General features: G+C 49.5%; 5 protein-coding genes across 5 annotated transcripts; 3 read left to right on the forward strand and 2 right to left on the reverse strand.

Annotated features, from left to right (window-relative positions):
* bfr1-1 (Brefeldin A resistance protein) lies at positions 1-4,772 on the forward strand (the record flags this gene model as incomplete). The annotated part of the gene is made up of 3 exons (XM_036635820.1): positions 1-2,860; positions 2,908-4,327; positions 4,382-4,772. The coding sequence occupies 3 exons, from the start codon at positions 1-3 to the stop codon at positions 4,770-4,772; spliced, it is 4,671 nt and encodes a 1,556-aa protein (XP_036498670.1).
* Positions 4,773-5,042: 270 nt separating this feature from the next.
* CGCS363_v003972 (Meiotically up-regulated gene 14 protein) lies at positions 5,043-5,957 on the reverse strand (the record flags this gene model as incomplete). Its single annotated transcript, XM_036635821.1, has 1 exon — positions 5,043-5,957. The coding sequence occupies one exon, from the start codon at positions 5,955-5,957 to the stop codon at positions 5,043-5,045; it is 915 nt and encodes a 304-aa protein (XP_036498669.1).
* A 383-nt stretch (positions 5,958-6,340) lies between these two features.
* On the forward strand, positions 6,341-6,814 carry CGCS363_v003973 (uncharacterized protein; the record flags this gene model as incomplete). The annotated part of the gene is made up of 2 exons (XM_036635822.1): positions 6,341-6,528; positions 6,649-6,814. The coding sequence occupies 2 exons, from the start codon at positions 6,341-6,343 to the stop codon at positions 6,812-6,814; spliced, it is 354 nt and encodes a 117-aa protein (XP_036498668.1).
* A 5-nt stretch (positions 6,815-6,819) lies between these two features.
* CGCS363_v003974 (putative phosphatidate cytidylyltransferase) lies at positions 6,820-8,490 on the reverse strand (the record flags this gene model as incomplete). The annotated part of the gene is made up of 5 exons (XM_036635823.1): positions 6,820-6,861; positions 6,918-7,382; positions 7,435-7,781; positions 7,844-8,225; positions 8,347-8,490. The coding sequence occupies 5 exons, from the start codon at positions 8,488-8,490 to the stop codon at positions 6,820-6,822; spliced, it is 1,380 nt and encodes a 459-aa protein (XP_036498675.1).
* Positions 8,491-14,025: 5,535 nt separating this feature from the next.
* Positions 14,026-16,485, forward strand: CGCS363_v003975 (uncharacterized protein; the record flags this gene model as incomplete). Its single annotated transcript, XM_036635824.1, has 2 exons — positions 14,026-15,141; positions 15,196-16,485. The coding sequence occupies 2 exons, from the start codon at positions 14,026-14,028 to the stop codon at positions 16,483-16,485; spliced, it is 2,406 nt and encodes an 801-aa protein (XP_036498674.1).
* Between the last annotated feature and the right edge of the window lie 1,153 nt (positions 16,486-17,638).

A 17,638-nucleotide genomic window follows, 5' to 3' on the forward strand; every position in this document is an offset into this window, starting at 1 on the left:
ATGTCTTCCGACGTCCGCCAGCCAGGTCCTCAGTCGACGCGACAAAGCTCCACATCGTACTTTAACATTGGCACGACTTCGTCAACAGCGCACCGCAACTCTTCGTCCACTACCGTCATCGCGGGCCATAGCAACTACAACGACAGCAACAACCACGATCACAATGGCAACTCTGCTGCTGCAAGCGACCGAAATGAGATGTCTGCAGCCATGGCAGACGCCTCCCGGGGGCAACAAGAAGTTGACAAATCGGGCGCTTCTTCCAATTACTCAAACGAACTCGAGGTCGAAAGCACCCAATTTGCGCCTCTTAAGACCAACACGAGCACCACCGAGAGGCAGAGGCCCCAGGCAAAACGACAAGGTACGACGATGACAGAAGAAGACCTCTTCCGAGCCCTCTCTCGACGTCGTACAAATGCGACCAACCAGTCCGAAGCAGGTCAAGAGGAGGAGCAACAAGAGGTCGAACGTCTCATGTCTAGAATCTTTGGTCGTGCACGTCAAGAGCAGAGTGAAGAGGAGAAGACGAGGCATAGTGGCGTCGTGTTTCGAAACCTCACTGTGAAGGGTGTCGGGCTGGGCGCAAGCCTCCAACCGACTGTTGGAGACATCTTCCTTGGCCTTCCCAGAAAGTTCAAGTTGCTCCTCACTCGTGGCCCCAAGGCTGCATTTGCTAAGCCTCCTGTCCGCGAGCTCATTAGCCGCTTCGATGGCTGCGTCCGGCCTGGCGAACTCTTGCTTGTTCTTGGGCGGCCGGGGTCAGGATGCAGCACTTTTCTGAAGGCTTTCTGCAATCAACGAGCTGGGTTTGAATCTGTTGAGGGCCACGTTACGTACGGCGGGACCGATGCTAGTGAGATGGCGAAGAGATTCAGGGGAGAAGTCATTTACAACCCGGAGGACGACCTGCATTACCCAACCCTGACCGTCAAGAGGACTTTGAAGTTTGCCCTTCAGACACGCACTCCGGGCAAGGAATCGAGGCTTGAAGGCGAAACTCGTCAAGACTACATCCGCGAGTTTATGCGAGTTGCCACGAAGCTTTTCTGGATAGAACACACTCTCGGCACCAAAGTTGGCAATGAGTTTGTTCGCGGCGTCTCGGGTGGCGAAAGAAAGCGCGTGAGCATCGCAGAGGCTATGGTTACGAGAGCATCCGTTCAGGGATGGGACAATTCGAGCAAGGGCCTTGATGCCAGCACCGCGGTCGAATATGTTCGCTCCATACGAGCCATGACCAATATGGCCGAGACATCGACTGCTGTTTCGCTTTACCAGGCTGGCGAGTCTCTCTACGACCTCGTTGACAAGGTTTTACTTATCGACTCTGGCAAATGCCTATACTATGGACCAGCTGAGGCTGCGAAGAAATACTTCATCGATCTTGGCTTTGAATGTCCTGACCGCTGGACCACCGCAGATTTCCTTACATCTGTCACCGATGAACATGAGCGTCATATTCGTCAGGGTTGGGAAAACCGCATTCCTCGGACCCCTGAGGCATTCGACTCTGCGTACAGAAATAGCGAGGCTTACCGCAGGAACGTCCAAGACGTTGAGGATTTTGAGGGTCAACTTGAACAACAAATCGAGCAGCGCCGTCGGTATGAATCCGAGAAGACAAAGACCAAAAACTACGAAATCCCATTTCATAAGCAGGTCGTCGCCTGCACAAAACGCCAGTTCATGGTTATGGCCGGCGATCGAGCATCACTTTTCGGCAAATGGGGCGGTCTGGTGTTCCAGGGCCTCATCGTTGGCAGCCTGTTTTACAACCTCCCAAACACAGCCGCCGGAGCTTTTCCTCGTGGAGGCACCCTGTTCTTTCTCTTGCTCTTCAATGCTTTGCTTGCGCTCGCCGAGCAAACAGCCGCGTTTGAGTCGAAACCCATTCTTCTCAAGCATAAGTCATTTTCATTCTACCGCCCTGGAGCCTTCGCCATCGCTCAGACCGTCGTCGATATTCCTCTGGTCTTTATCCAAGTTGTCCTGTTTAATGTCATTATCTACTGGATGGCAAACCTGGCGAGAACAGCCTCTCAGTTCTTCATCGCCACACTCATTCTCTGGCTGGTCACCATGGTGACGTACGCCTTCTTCCGGGCTATCTCAGCTTGGTGCAAGACCCTGGATGATGCCACCCGGTTTACAGGTGTGGCTGTTCAGATCCTCGTGGTTTATACGGGGTATTTGATCCCTCCTGACTCCATGCGTCCCTGGTTCGGATGGCTGCGATGGATTAACTGGATTCAATACGGCTTTGAGTGTCTGATGTCAAATGAGTTCTACAATCTCGAGCTTGAGTGCAGTCCACCTTACTTGGTTCCCCAGGGTCCCAATGCAACGCCTCAGTATCAAGGATGTGCGCTCGCTGGAAGCCCTCCCGGTCAGACAATTGTTCCGGGGTCCAGCTACATCGAAGCCTCCTTCACGTATACTCGCGCCCATCTTTGGCGTAATTTCGGCTTTCTCTGGGCTTTCTTCTTCGCTTTTGTCGTTCTTACCGCCCTGGGCATGGAACATATGAAGCCGAACACTGGTGGAGGCGCCATCACCGTTTTCAAAAGAGGGCAGGTCCCTAAGAAGATCGAAAACAGCATTGCCACAGAGGGTCGGGACAAAAACAGAGACGCAGAATCTGGGCCGACAAGCAACTCGGAAATTATCGCGGACAACACCGTCACCAAGGAGAAGACTGAGGAAGACACTTTGGACCAGGTCGCAAGAAACGAGACAGTCTTCACTTTCCGCGATGTCAACTACACGATTCCGTGGGAGAAGGGTAGCCGCAACTTGCTTTCCGATGTCCAGGGTTATGTCCGTCCTGGAAAATTAACCGCCCTCATGGGCGCGTCAGGTTAGTGGGTCTCGGGTGCTCTAGATAGCTCAACTGACAACGTTTAGGTGCTGGCAAGACAACATTGTTGAATGCACTAGCTCAACGCCTCAAATTTGGCACCGTGACTGGCGAGTTTCTCGTTGATGGACGTCCTCTACCCAAGTCGTTCCAGAGGGCCACTGGTTTCGCGGAGCAGATGGACATCCATGAGCCAACCGCGACCGTCAGAGAAGCTCTTCAGTTTTCAGCCCTTCTTCGCCAGCCGCGAGAAATCTCCAAGAAAGAGAAGTACGACTATTGCGAGACTATCATTGACCTTCTTGAGATGCGTGATATTGCTGGCGCAACTATCGGGAAAGTGGGAGAGGGTCTCAACGCCGAACAGCGAAAGAGACTTACGATCGGAGTTGAGCTGGCATCCAAACCCGAGCTGCTCATGTTTTTGGACGAGCCTACTTCCGGTCTCGATTCAGGCGCCGCTTTCAACATCGTCCGGTTTTTACGCAAATTAGCTGATGCTGGGCAGGCCGTCCTTTGTACTATCCATCAACCGTCTGCTGTTTTATTTGAACACTTCGATGAGCTTCTCTTGCTTAAAGCCGGCGGTCGAGTTGCCTACCATGGCCCACTTGGTAACGACAGTCAGGAGCTCATCAATTATTTTGTGTCCAATGGTGCTCACGAGTGTCCCCCCAAAAGCAACCCTGCGGAGTACATGCTCGAAGCTATTGGTGCTGGAGATCCCAACTATCAAGGTAAGGATTGGGGCGATGTCTGGGCTCAATCAAAGAACAGAGAGGCGCGGTCTCGGGAGATTGATGATATGCTAGCCAAAAGAAGAGACGTTGAGCCTTCCAAGAATCTCAAGGACGACCGCGAGTATGCCATGCCGTTATCGACACAGACCATGGCGGTGGTGAAGCGGTCGTTTGTTGCGTACTGGCGCACCCCCAACTACATCGTCGGCAAGTTCATGCTACACATTCTCACCGGTCTGTTCAACTGCTTCACATTCTACAAGATCGGCTACGCATCTATCGACTACCAGAATCGACTATTTTCAATCTTCATGACGCTCACCATCAGTCCTCCCCTCATTCAGCAACTTCAGCCAGTCTTCTTACATTCCCGTCAAATCTTTCAGTGGCGCGAGAATAACGCCAAGATATACAGCTGGTTTGCCTGGACAACTGCTGCCGTCCTCGCCGAAATTCCTTACGCCATCGTTGCCGGAGGCGTCTACTTCAATTGCTGGTGGTGGGGGGTGTTCGGCTGGCGCACTTCCGGCTTCACTTCCGGCTTTGCCTTCCTCCTCGTCATTTTATTTGAACTTTACTATGTCAGCTTCGGTCAGGGAATCGCCGCATTTGCACCCAATGAGCTGCTCGCATCTCTCTTGGTGCCCATCTTCTTCCTGTTCGTCGTCAGCTTCTGCGGTGTCGTTGTGCCACCGATGCAGCTCCCTACCTTTTGGCGCAGTTGGATGTGAGTTATACCGCCGGTGCAAAGGTCGCTAGAATCATGCTCACTATTCTCTAGGTACTGGCTTTCTCCATTCCATTACCTCCTCGAAGCGTTCCTTGGCGCCGCCATTCATGACCAACCCGTTCAGTGCCAGCCTGGCGAATTTGCAAGATTCCAGCCACCTCCAAATCAGTCCTGCCAAGATTACGCGCAATCCTACATTGCGCAAGCTGGTGGATATGTTCAGACTGGAGAAGGGGGCATCTGCGAGTTTTGTCAGTATGCCACCGGAGACGAGTTTGGCGCAGGCTTTAGCGTCTACTACAGTAACATCTGGCGGGACTTTGGTATCTTCTGCGGATTCATTGCATTTAACTATTTCATCGTCTTTGTTGGGACTTGGCTCAAGTTCAAAGGAAAGAACCCGCTCAAGTCGGTAATGGCGAAGAGAAAAGTTGGGAAATAATTACGCAACGTACGTTCGTCAAGTCAGCTTAATTTCTAAAAACATCAATCGTAATAATATCTTGTATACTGTGCGCTTGGCTCTGCTCATGTCTTCGTGCCATTAATCTCGTGCTCTCGTTGAGTTCTGGCACCGCCACTCATCACCCCAACTTTTGTGCGAACAAGCGCCTTGCTAAACGAGAATCGTGGAAATCATAACGCTGTATCAATTGAATGGGAATCTATGAATGCCAAGATGGGTTGACTAAGTGAAGCTGTTGAAGGCGGTCTAATTCTTGAAAGCGCCACCGGAAAGCTCGTCTTCCAGGTCGTAATAAACTTGGAATTCGCAATAGCAGATCTCAGGATCGCTCTCGACGTCGAAATTGAACTGTGCCTCCTCGTCGGTTACAAGGACCTTGGGCAGTCCATTGGCCGCAGCCGCCTCGGCGAGCAGCTGCACCCGACATTGGCGTTCCATGGAGGTGTAGAGGAACGCCGCCTCATCAACAGTTTGACCAACAGTCAACAGTCCATGGTTACGCAGGATGCATGCCTTGCCCTTGGGACCAAGGGCCTCCGCAATCATCTCTCCCTCCTCTGGGCCGAGAACGACGCCGCCATAGCTGTTGTAGACAGAGTGGGCATCACCACGAAACTTGCAGGCATCCTGGGTGAGCATCTCTAGACGGCGTCCGAAGACGGACCAAGCCTTGCCATACATGCTGTGGCAGTGACACACGGCGTGAACATCAGGACGGGCCTTGTGGACGGCAGCATGGATCAGGAATCCGGCCGTGTTGGGGGGCTTCGTGCGGTTGCCGCCGATGACGGCGCCGTCGAGATTGACAAGAATCATGTCGCTAGCCTTGAGCAGACCAAAGTGCTTGCCGAGGGGGTTGGTCCAGAAGGCGTCGTGGATCTCGGGGTCCCGCACGGAGATGTGACCGCTCATACCCTCGACATAGCCCTCGCGGGACCAGTGGCGAAACGCGGCAGCCATGTGTTCAAGCTGCCACTGGCGTTGGGAGGCGAAGTCAAGGAACTTGGGGATACCGGCCAGGACAACATCGCCATGGGACATGGCCTGCAAAGGCGTCTTGTTCTGAAGCTCGTGGCCATGCTTGGAGTGCGATGCCTCCTTAGGTACGACGGCTGTACCGCCGACAGCGGGGGCGGTGTCGATAGTGGCGGACGGAGCCATGTTGAAAGTTTTCCAAAGAGACGCCGATATCCGGACTCGATGTCGTGCGTGGGTCAGAGGCGGCCTTCCAAATGTGTTTCTGTCGTGAAGATTCTGATCTCTGGTTGACGATGCGAGGCGCCTGGCTTGTAAATGCCCGTTGGAACTGGAAGTAGGTGTCGAGGCAATATGTCGGTTTACACACTGGAATGCAATCAAGGTTATGAGCGGAGAAGGAGCGGGAACAGGCCGATTGATAACGCGCGACTTGCGATAGGCGTAAATGTCAGACAGCCATTCTGTACGGGGAAGTCTGGTCGGAGCGGGGTTGCGGGGGGCGAGATAAGGTACGACCGGGATCTCTTCTCCAGAGAGGACCGGAAACCGGATACCGGCCCGGTCCAATGTTCGGACGGCCGGCTAAGGGCCAGCTTGCGGCACAAGCGGGCTCGGAGACCAGACTTGCAGCCGGGCACCCGCAAGGATTCATTCTTCTCGTGAACATCAAGACTATCACCAAACACACTCTCCGCATCATGGCTGTAATGGACGAAGTAGAACGGTGGTATGATGAAACAAAACGTCGCGAGAGGGTATGTTACAATAGCGAGCCCATGCAAATTCCACCACCCGTCATTAAACCAAGGAATTCTCTTTTACAGCGACCGTCCTCGTCGTTATACGAATACTTTTGTTTACCCTTGCTGCGCAGCACACGGTTCCCCAACAACACGCCGCTCGCCGTCACTTTCCTGAAGAATCGAGATCGCCGCTGCGTTCGTGACTCGGGCAGAACATGTACCAAAAATCCCATTAGTTTGTCATTAAATAGCAGGCAACCTGCCGGTGTTACTAGCAGTGCGAAACCTTCAGCTTAGGCCTTTCACCGCTTGGCCTGCAGAGCCTTGTCCAGGCATTGAATAATCTGGTCAAAGGTTAGTGAACGGGCGCGATATCAAGGAATGGTTGCTCAAGACATACCTCGTCTCCCCAAACACCCTGGTTGCTGAGATAGCGGCCCATCCCCCTTACCAGCTCCAGCTGCTCTTCGACGGTCAAGCCGGTAACAGCCATTTCCATGACGCTGCCAAGACTGGCTTTATTGATGGCGATGAAAGAATGGTAGTACATGTAAGTGAAGAACCCCATGATGAACTGGCAATCCATGCGATCAGTCATACCGCCATGGCCCGGAATAGAGTCGCCAAAGTCCTTGATCTTGAAGGTGCGCTTCAAGCCGGACGCGAAGAAGCCGCCGAAAGGAGCGATGAGCGAGGCAAATGTTGCCAGGACCAGGGTGTGGAACTGAACAGGGGCCATGGTCAAGGAGAGGCTCTCATTCATGTTGGGCGGGAGGAAGAAGAGCGGAGGCAGGCGGTAGGTCTTGAGGTTGAAAACAGGGTTACGAGTGCACTCGAGGCCAGTGAAGATGTTTGCGGCGAGATCCTGGGTAGGTCAGTGGCAGATCATTCCGGAGACGCAGCGATAGTATACTCACAGTAACCGGGCAGATGAAGAAGGAGGAGCGCATCAGGAGGTTGGTCAGGAGCATGCCAAAGACGATAGTCATGATCCAGGCGCCAACGAAGCCCTCGACGGTCTTCTTGGGCGACAGCTTGATCAGCTGGGTCCGGCCAAATGTGATTCCCACCAGATACGCCCAAATGTCATTGGTAATGACCATGGCGGCTGGGAGGAAGAACCAGATCATGCCCTCGAAGACGTTGTTCATGATGAAATGAGCCTGGACGACGATGAGGTACAGGGCCATGTGCGTCCATGCAAACTGGGTGAACTGGAATTTGTAGTGACCGGCCTGAAGAGATGTGACGAAGAAGACGAAACCTGAAGGAGTTAGGATCTAGGATACGTCGAAGATGTAGGGGCGCGGGGCAAGTAGAACTTACCGAAGATGTAGAGAATGAAGCTGATGAAGCGGTGGTGGGTGGCCAGGGGAAGCAGGACCTTGTCGACCAGCACGATATGCTTGAAGTAGTAGATGACGGTTTCGCCGTATAGGAAGTACATGGTGGTGGCCAGCCAGTACCAGTTGAGGCTCTTTGAGGATCGCAGCTGACGGGCGCGGCTGGGAACGCTGGCAATGGCGATGACCTCCTTGAAAGAGATGATCTGGATGGCCGTGATGATGCAGATGATGTATAGGTGGCCCATGACGAGGGCAGCAAAGAAGCCGACGAACATGACGAGGGTCCAGAAGGTGCGGGTCAAGAAGTTTGCCTTCTTCTTTTCGTACTCGGCGCGCTTCTCGTCCTCGGGAGACTGGGGCTGCTGCGATGCGGACATTTTGTTAGTAGTGAGATGGCTACGATGGCAGACTTGGTCTGAAATGCGCGGCTTGAGGAGGACGAGACAGAGCCAGAAGAGAGGATCGGAGAGGGGAGGGATGTACCTCGGAGATGTTTTGCAAAGCAGCGCCGGTCTTGATCTTGGAGGGGGAGCCATCTTCGCTGACGTCGCTGAAGCTGGAGCGGCGGCCGTCCGCGTGGCCGTTGGTCTTGTGGGGGAACTTGACCCCCCTCCTTGTGCGTGCCATCATGTCTTTTTGTGTCTGGTGTCGACTAAAAGTGTCAAGCCGGTAACTGAGGTCTCGGGTCGTGTCGTGTCGTGGGAAGCGTCGAGGGAGGTGTTCGGTCGCTTTTTCTTTTGGGCGAGGGGCGTTCACGGGCAACGTCGGTTTCCGTCGCAGGAGGCAGGCGGGTGGTTCGGATGCGGGAAGGGTCAGCAGCGGAGAGTCGGCGCAAATTGGGCCGCTGGGGTTACTGGGGAGGGGCGGACGCGGTGATGGTCGCGGTGGTAAAATGCGATAGATACCTTAAGTATGTATCGTGGAGAAAAAGTCGACAAGCGAATGTGGCCAGTTCAAAAGTGACGAGGAACTGGACCTGACGGGGTGCGGGTTCTGCGTCACGGGCCGAGAAAGCGAAGGAGTCGGGGGGGGATTAATGAGGTAAGGCAGGAGTAGGTAGGAGTGGCTTTGACGACGTGGATGTTTTGTTGAAGGGCACCTCAGGCCAGGGCACTGAGGGCAGGTATTAGGTAGGTAGCTCAGTGTGGTGGTGCAGGGGAGCTGGGCCATTGAGATGGAGATGGGATGGAGAAATAAGGTGGGTAAGTTTGGTGGTACCAGCGGGTGCAGTCAGTGAGTGCTAACACCCAGGTTCTCACTCTTTTTTTTTCTTTCTTTTTTTTTTCTTTCTTAATTTGTTCCTCCGGTGGATTTTTCTCTACCTACGTACAGCCGAGCGGGCGGACTGACAGCGGGTCGACGGAAGGATTACAAGTGCGCTTTCCTCGCTTGTGATGCCGCTGTGAGTTGGCAATTAGCCTCAAGATATCTTACTATGTACATAGATCAAGATAAGGTAAGGTTCGTAGGCATGGCATGACGGATGGCAGCACCGCAAGCCTGCAGCAATTCGATGCTCGAGCAGGCGGGCTGTTTGGTGTTAGCGGATGATGACGCTGCAAGTCAGATAGCGCAGAAAAACCTAGCTACGTCAAATCTGTGGCTTAGCGACTGACGCCCTGGAGCGTGGGAGAGGCGCCTAAGGCCCTGATCTGCCACATTCTCGTGTTTCTGGCGCCTTCACCACAGCTGCATAAAATAAGCAAAAATACTGTTTTTTGCTGCGCTATTCTACTTTAGGCCTATTTTTTGCTGTATAACTTAAGAAGAAGCTAAAACGACGTATGCAGACACTTAGATCCCTCTAGCTATTATACTACACTAAAAATTAACTGCTAAGTAGTAGGATTAACGCTCTTACTACTTAGAGAGGCTTAGTTGCTTAGCTTTCTATTTATGAGGTTATAGAACGAAAAAAGCAGTATTAGCTCTATAGAATAAGATCTCAAAGTTATAGTAGTAATAGAGAGGCTAGTAAGGATATTAGAGAGGGATATTCCTTACTATAAGATACTTAATAAGTTTATTAATATAGGGACTTTAAATAAAGGCTGATTTTTTATTTACTATAGAATATAGTAAGCCTAAGATAGATATTTATAAGCTTCTTAAATTAGTAATAGATAATAGCTTTAATAAGGTGTAAGTAGCTATTTTTATTATTATTACCTTTAATAATATTATTAATAATAATAATGATAATAAGGTTAACTTAGTAATATTTAAGTAGATTGTGATCTACCTTAGAGGGGCTACTAAAGCTATTTAAATCGCTAAGGCTTTACTTACTAAGTTTAATATTAAGTTTAAGGATACCTTCTAACTATTAAAGTAAACGTTTAACTTGCTAGTATACTAGCTGCGTTAGTATAGCGTTAATAATACTTAATACTAGTTAGTTAAGTATAAGTTGTTAATTATACTATATATCTTAGCGTTTAGAGAGCTTTAGCGTAACGCTACTTATTAATTTAAAGTATTATAGAGTGTAATATTAAGAAGCTTCTATACTATAATTAATACCTTTATTAGCCTCTATAAGGAGGTAGTAACTCTACTATTAGAATTATATATCTTACTAGATATTAAGCTTAACGCTAAAAATACTATCTTTAATAGGTATATTAGTGCTATTAATAGGACGTTAATCTCTACTTATATACTAGCTAGTTAGTAGAGGAGGTTTTTTAATTAGAAGGGTAATATCTTATAAAACGTCTTCACTATAGTGAAGTTTAACTATACCTTCTTATATATACTTATTAGTATAGAGGGTAGTATAAATAATAAAACCCTGCTTAGTTATGCTTTTATAAGATTATTTAGAGCAGAAGTAGGTTAATTTTATTTTGCTAATATTAGTTTTAGTGAAAGTAATGCTAATATTATTATACTATTTGTTAGGTAGAGATATTACCTTTATAACTACCTTAAGTTAAATATAAGGCTGTAATTAAGGAAGGAGTTATATAACCTTACTTATATAAGGCTAAGGAGTATTATTAAGAAGGTCTTTAGCTTAGTAAAGCGAAAATTTAAGATTATAAGAAGTAAGAATATAGCTAAGTATAACTTTACAACTTAGGTTAATATTATATACGCTATAATAGTAGTATAGAACTTTTTAGTGAAATCTAATAGCTTATATATTATTAACGCGTAGTAAGCAGAGGTTCTTAAGAGGGCTAAAAATTAGGTAAGATTATAGGTAGGTAAGAGACCTAAGTATAAAGTCTGCTTTAATCTTATTATATAGCTATAAGAAGCATATTAATAATATCTTAAGAGGTAGAGGGATAGGTTATAATAGTAAAAATTAGGGTAAATTACTATATAGTTAATTAATTTAATGTTTTATAGTACTTAATAGTAGCTACCCTTAATAAGTAAATATTTAGCCTATTTAGCACCCTCTAACCCTCTTAACGTTAATATTAACTTTAACCTTATTACCCCTCTTAACCTTACCTTAATATTAACCTCTATAACTTTCTTCCTCACTCTATAAGCGTGAAAACCTTACTACTAAAATTAACCTAACTAATATTATTACTCTATAAGAATAGCAGTTTATTATCCTTCTCTCATAGGTTATTAAACGCTACTACCTTTATTATTACTATTAAGAAGAAGTTTAAGGTGTTAATAACTCCTTCTAACCTAAAGTTAACTTTAAGTGAGGTTTAGTATATATTAATTACCTTCTAAATATTATTAGAGCTAGTAGGGCGTTAGTAGTACCTATTAGTGAAAATCTACTTTATATATTTACTTATATAGTTTACTACTAATATATAACTATCCTTCCTCTTCCTTACTAATAGTATAGCTATAATGTTTTCTAAAATCAGCTAGATATTAATATCACTATCTACTACCTTAATCTTATCTAGATCTTATTATTAACTTATCTACTTATAGCTATAATTATTTAACGTTATAATAGGTATTTATGCAATAATAGGTAGCGTTATGCTTAATACTGTAGTAGCTTATAAGAGGGGTAAGCATACTGCTACCTTAGTTATTAATGCTCCTATTAACTAGCTTATAAGCTTACCTACCTCTTTATGCGCAGTAGGTTAGTAAGAGAGTATATCTCTTACCTCTATAATATTCTTACTAGTTACTAACTCTAATAGCTAGATTAACTTTAGAAGTATCTCTATACTAAGTAGACTATACTACTCTACTTATTAGTAGCCTAAGTATATAGTATACTAGTTATATTAGTGCTTTTAGGTTGTTAAGATTTTACTTAATTTATTGTTATACCTAACGCTAGAGAGTCTTATTAACGCTTTAACCTTCCTAAATAGAGTATAAGTAGCTTTATACTTACTAATAAGAGCTTTAATAGAGAAGAGGTTTTTTAGGAACTCTACTACTAAAATAAGTAGAATAGTACTTATTAGCCTCTTTAGTATTACTATCTTTATAATAGTACTACCTTATTAGTACTTAAGAGTGAGGTATAAGAACTTATTATAGAGAGCTAGCGTTTAATATATCTTTTTACCTATCTAACTTTACTAGGTTAACTAATTAAGGCTAGATTAGCTAAGTATTAGCAGAGATAAAGGCTTATTAATAGGAGGTCCCTTATCTTCTAAATTAAGAGGGGAAGATTTAGCTACTTAGATCTTATTAAGCACTATCTCCTATATACTAGGGGGGCTTTTATTATTATTAAAGTACTTAAAATTATAGTCTATCTTATAGATTACTCTAATATATAAGAGTACGCTTAGAAGATATAAGATCTAAGTATTTAATATTAAAATCAGCAAATTTAGGTAGCTAGAGCTATATATTAGTGATTCTATATTTACTTAAGTATAAGGGGTTAGTAAGATATTTATTATTTGTAGTTATTTTGATACTTTTAGCTAATGTTAACTTAGCAGCAGTATATACGCTACATCTACGCCTCCAAAGTAGAGCCCTTGAGGGGTCAAAAAACACGAGAATGTGGCAGATCAGGGCCTAAGGAAGTGTCGCACACCACGAGGGACTGGGCTCTGTATACTACCTTACCTTACCGAGCGGAGATTATGTAACCCGCCGCAGGTCGGGATGAGAAAGTCCTCGATCTCGGCCAATCCGCCCACCCAGGCAGGGCCAGTAAGGTAGTGTCAAGCAGCGGAATGATGGTGGAGTCCGCTCCGATGCGTGGCTGTCATGGACGCTCCTTCAACCCCCCTCGTCCACAGGCAATTGCTTCAAAACCTGTCCGTCAGTAAGGTAAGGTAGGTAGGATGGGATTCTTCAAGGCTTGGTCCTTCGTAGTCAACCGGAGATTCTATGTACCTTGGCCTCCCGACTGCCCGTGAGCGTGCTGGAATTAAAATACGCTTGCTGCATGTCCGGGAGCGCATGGGATGCCCTGTGGCCCCAAGTACGCGTATCGTTGCAGGGCCCAACCCCTCCACCCGGCTCCCATCCCTTCACTGTGGGAGAGCATCCATCCCTTGCCTACCGAAACTGTTGAGTTGGTCAGCTCTCTCAATTTCGGGGACTGATAGGCTGCAGCGCGCCCCATCGTCTGTCAATGCCAGAAATAACCTGCAAAGGAGAGAAGAAAAAGACGCGTCCAGCGATTGAGATTGTTCCGAGCTGGGTACCTGCGGACATTGGACATTGGCGAAACTCGTGCCCAGCTGGCCCCCAAAGATTGGACATCAGGTTCCAGGAATCGCCGGGCAATCCGAGACAATGCATCTTGACGCCAGTTGCGCTGGTTGACATCATCACATGCTGCCCGTAGCTTCATCACCCAACTGCAACTGGTCTGACCAGCTTTTTATCAGCTGAGGCGCGAGCTCCCATTCGTCTCTTGTCATGCAGCTAAAGTCGGCCACACACACTCTGCTATGTACATGTGGCTACCTTAGTCATATGTGGCTGTGCAGCCCAGTCCAGAGTGGCTGTGGCTGATGGCCTCACGGGAAGTCGCGTCGTCCACGTTCACATCTGTTTCGCGTCGCGGCACAGCTGCTGCCCGCCGCAACATGGACCTGCGGCAGCTCCCGATAAGACATCCACGATAAGAAAACACAAGCCACTATTCAGACCGACCCCAACAGCCAAAGCCAACCCAACACCTTGAGTCTCTCCCTTCCCCACCATCGACAATGCGTTTTCGAACGCTCCTCCTACGCAATGGACGACTTCTCGGACGAGGAATTTGATGGATTGAACGACGTCGCCCTTCAAGAGCTTGAAAACAACGCCATCCAACTCACACAGGCCCAGCGCAAGTTCGACGACTCCCAGCCTGCCCAAGGCACCCAGGTCGAAACTTACGATGATCTCGAGTTCGAGGATGACGATCTCGATGATACTGAGGTGACCAACCAGCTGCTGCCTCCGGTTGCTCGCCCCCTGCCCGACAAGACGATACCCCAGCACCAAACCCATCTCGCGAGAAGACCTTCGCTCCAGACCCCGCAGAGATGGAATCCTCCTCCAGCTTCCGTCAACCAGCCCGCCATCTCTGCCCGACCGAGATATCCTGCACCTGTCCCGTCCTTTGTTCCTCCAGTCGCCTCGCAACGATTCAAGCCTCCCGTTGGCGCACCTCATCGCCCTCAGCCATCCCAATATGCCCGACCTCCCCCTCCTTCGACCCGCTACAACCCCCCGCAATCACAGGCTACTGCCCCGGCAGGGCCCGCGGGCAGCGTCGTTGCCGCTCTCCAGCAACAGCTGAAAGCCCTCCAGGCTGATCTGAACGCTGCGCGCGGCGAAGTGACAATCATCCGATCAAACTCCGCCAAAGCCCAACAAGATCACGCTGCCGAGATTGCGCGACTCAAGAAACAAAACGCCGAGCAGGCCGCAAAGCAAGAAAGCGCTGTTGAGGCTGCCATCACGAAAGAAAGACAGGCCACGACCGAGCTGCAATTTTTGCAGCGCGATTTGAAGGATGCCGCCAGCAGACCACGCCGAAAGGACGCCGCACCACAGGCTCCTGCACCCGGAACTACAACCCCGAGGAAGACGACCAAGACGTGGGGTATGGCCGATGGATTCGACGACATGGATATCGCCCCGAGCCCTACCAAAACGAGAGGCAAGACTAGGGATTCTGGCCCAGTGGCTGTTCCGTTGTCGGAACGGACGCCTACTAAAGGCAAACGCAAACGTCCAACCGTTGACAGCCCTGTGATGGCCCTAGAGGTCCACGCGGGCGATGTGCCCATGGCTGACGATGCCACCGTTACGGCACTGCCTGTTCAGCATCCCGCTCCAGGAACAAGCGTGCTTCCGTTCGAGGTAAGCCTATTCATGTCGCCCGTTGGCACAGCACGCTCACTAACGCCGTTACAGTTTCTCCAGGTCATTCTGGATCATGGTTCGCTACACGGAGAGCCGCCAACTTTTGACATCCTGTCTCGCTATGCGTTTCCGTCCGATCCGGCGACTTCATTCTCCGCCTTCATCTTCCGCGAACTGCCTCTGATGGGCAATCCCTCAAACCCTGTGCAGCTCCTGGTGGACTTTGCACGCCTCGTCATTCGCATGTGGGCCCAATGTCTTGATGAGACCTACTTGCGTCCCGTTTGGGATCTCACTTCCTTGCTCTCCTTCACCCTGCAGCTTCAGACCATGTCAGTGGCTCCCCTAGTGATCGAGGACCTGGTTCCTGTCGCTGTGAACTCCATATATATGGTTGCCGAAGCACGGTTTAAGAGAAATGACACGGATGGCTCAACTGAGTCCGCCGCAGACGCCTTGGAGCAAGATGTTGACTCCACCTACATCTTGTCACTGCTTTACGCCTCTGCCGCCGCCTGCGCCACCGTTGTACAAGATACCGAAAACGGTGCACAAACTCGGCAAGCTGAAATTTGGCAGCTAATCACTGTCGACATGGTGTTAGCATTGCTGACATCCAAGCAGCGGCTGGAGGATGTTGTGGGAATGCTCGACATGCTATGCACCTCAGTCCTGCCCAACTCCATTGGCCCCATCGTTCCTGGAAAACCGCCCGAGTTCATAGCTCGGATCCTCATCGATAGGGTTTCTATGAATCTTGTCGAACTACCGCGAGCAGCCGTCACCGGCAGCGAGAAACACGCCGTACGATTCGCTGTGCTGCGAACGCTCATGAATTTTGCGCGTTCACCGTTTGGAGCACGACAGATTGCGAGCCACGTCAGTGTTATACCGCGACTGGTCACAACGCTGGGCGAGCTTGTCGACGGCTTGTATGACCTCTCTGATCCTGTTATAGACGGCAAAGGCGGTGGCTCTTGCTCCTGGCGCAAGGACGGGGCCGTGGACGCTACCCCAGATGATCCCCGCGATAAAGCCGACGACTGGGACGATGGCCGCAGCGGTTCTTCCTTGCTGATATCTCAGATCGTATTGTTGCTGCACACCCTAGCGACCGATCCGAACACGGCCAACGTTGCGAACATTCTCTCGAAACTGTCCGTATCACACGGCGGCTCCCAGCGTTACATGCTTTCTCTTTCGCGACTCAACTTTTCCGAAGAAGACTTAGTCTATGAGGCGGGCATTGATGCAGACACGGTTGACAGAGCCCACGAACTACTCGAAATTGGCGTCACTCCAGACGAAGGCGACAGCGTAGCAGAGTCATTTGGCGTGTAAAAGTAACTACAAGTTCCATCAGGTCGGGCTGCATCATGTCCATGTCCAGACGAAAGCGACCGTCTGATATCATTGCGTCTGTTCTTTGGAGCGAAGCATCCGAACTGCGTGCGAGCACGGTTCATGTGGCGGTGGTTGCGATAACCATGTGCCATTGCCATGGACCTGTCAGTACCAAACGGATGCGGAAACGCCACGGTGGCCACGATTCCCACGCGCCTTTTTGCCGCATGGTACGAGAGTTGTTGATGGCCGCTGGCCACTTGACAATGCATCAACCTAATGCAGGTATTCAGCGGCTGCGAGTGTGATAGAGGCGCCGAGAGAGGTCGCGGCCAATGAATCACGCTGCGGCTTTGAATGCAAAACCTCATGGGGTGGAGCTACCTGCAGAGTCATGCGGATTGCCTACTTTGGCCTTGTATTTGACATGAATCTCCTGCCCGCCAGTCGGCATCGAAGGATGATGGAATCATTTTTGTGAGGGGAAGAGTCGGTCGAAGCTCCAGAGCCAACAAATCAACCATGTCTATCTCCCTCGTCCGCCTATCTCCAGAGACTCGGTCGCCTTGCTGCGCTCTCGCCCAGTCGACTCGATGTCTCAACCTGCACAGTTGCACTGACCCCACACGCTAAGGATCAGCGAAAACGATTTGGCTGATCCTCGAGCTCGACTTTGAGGTCGAAACGCGCCGACTAGCCGTGAAGATCAGGTCGGTGCTGGTCGTGGATAGAGAATGAGGCGCTAGTCCAGAACATTCGAGCTAGGCCGTAGCGTCCACAAGTGATGGCCTCATTCATAGAACGCCCCTGAGTCAAGAAATAGCTCCTCGCCGATAGAGCAGCCACTTCCGGTCGTTCATCCCAACTTGCCCAATCCTGATTGGGGTTGTTCAGGTCCAAGCTCGCTTCGTCCGGCGTGGTGTGCAGGGAGGGGCTGAGCCGGAGTCAAAGCTGCGATGGCATCAACACCACGTTTACTTTTGCTGGATTCAAGTCGGGTCGGAGTCAAATGCAGCCAACTCCAGAAGCGAATAAGGCATTAGACGTGACATGGCTTTTGAGGTAAGCGCAGGAGTCGGCCGTTAAGCTTTCAGGTCACACACAGTCGACTAGGAACGGGGGGGGGGGCCACTTACGCATCCTGAGGTCG

This window comes from Colletotrichum siamense (genome assembly GCF_013390195.1).
Source record: "Colletotrichum siamense strain Cg363 chromosome Unknown KSG_Cg363_contig03, whole genome shotgun sequence".
Taxonomy (NCBI): Eukaryota; Fungi; Ascomycota; class Sordariomycetes; order Glomerellales; family Glomerellaceae; genus Colletotrichum; species Colletotrichum siamense.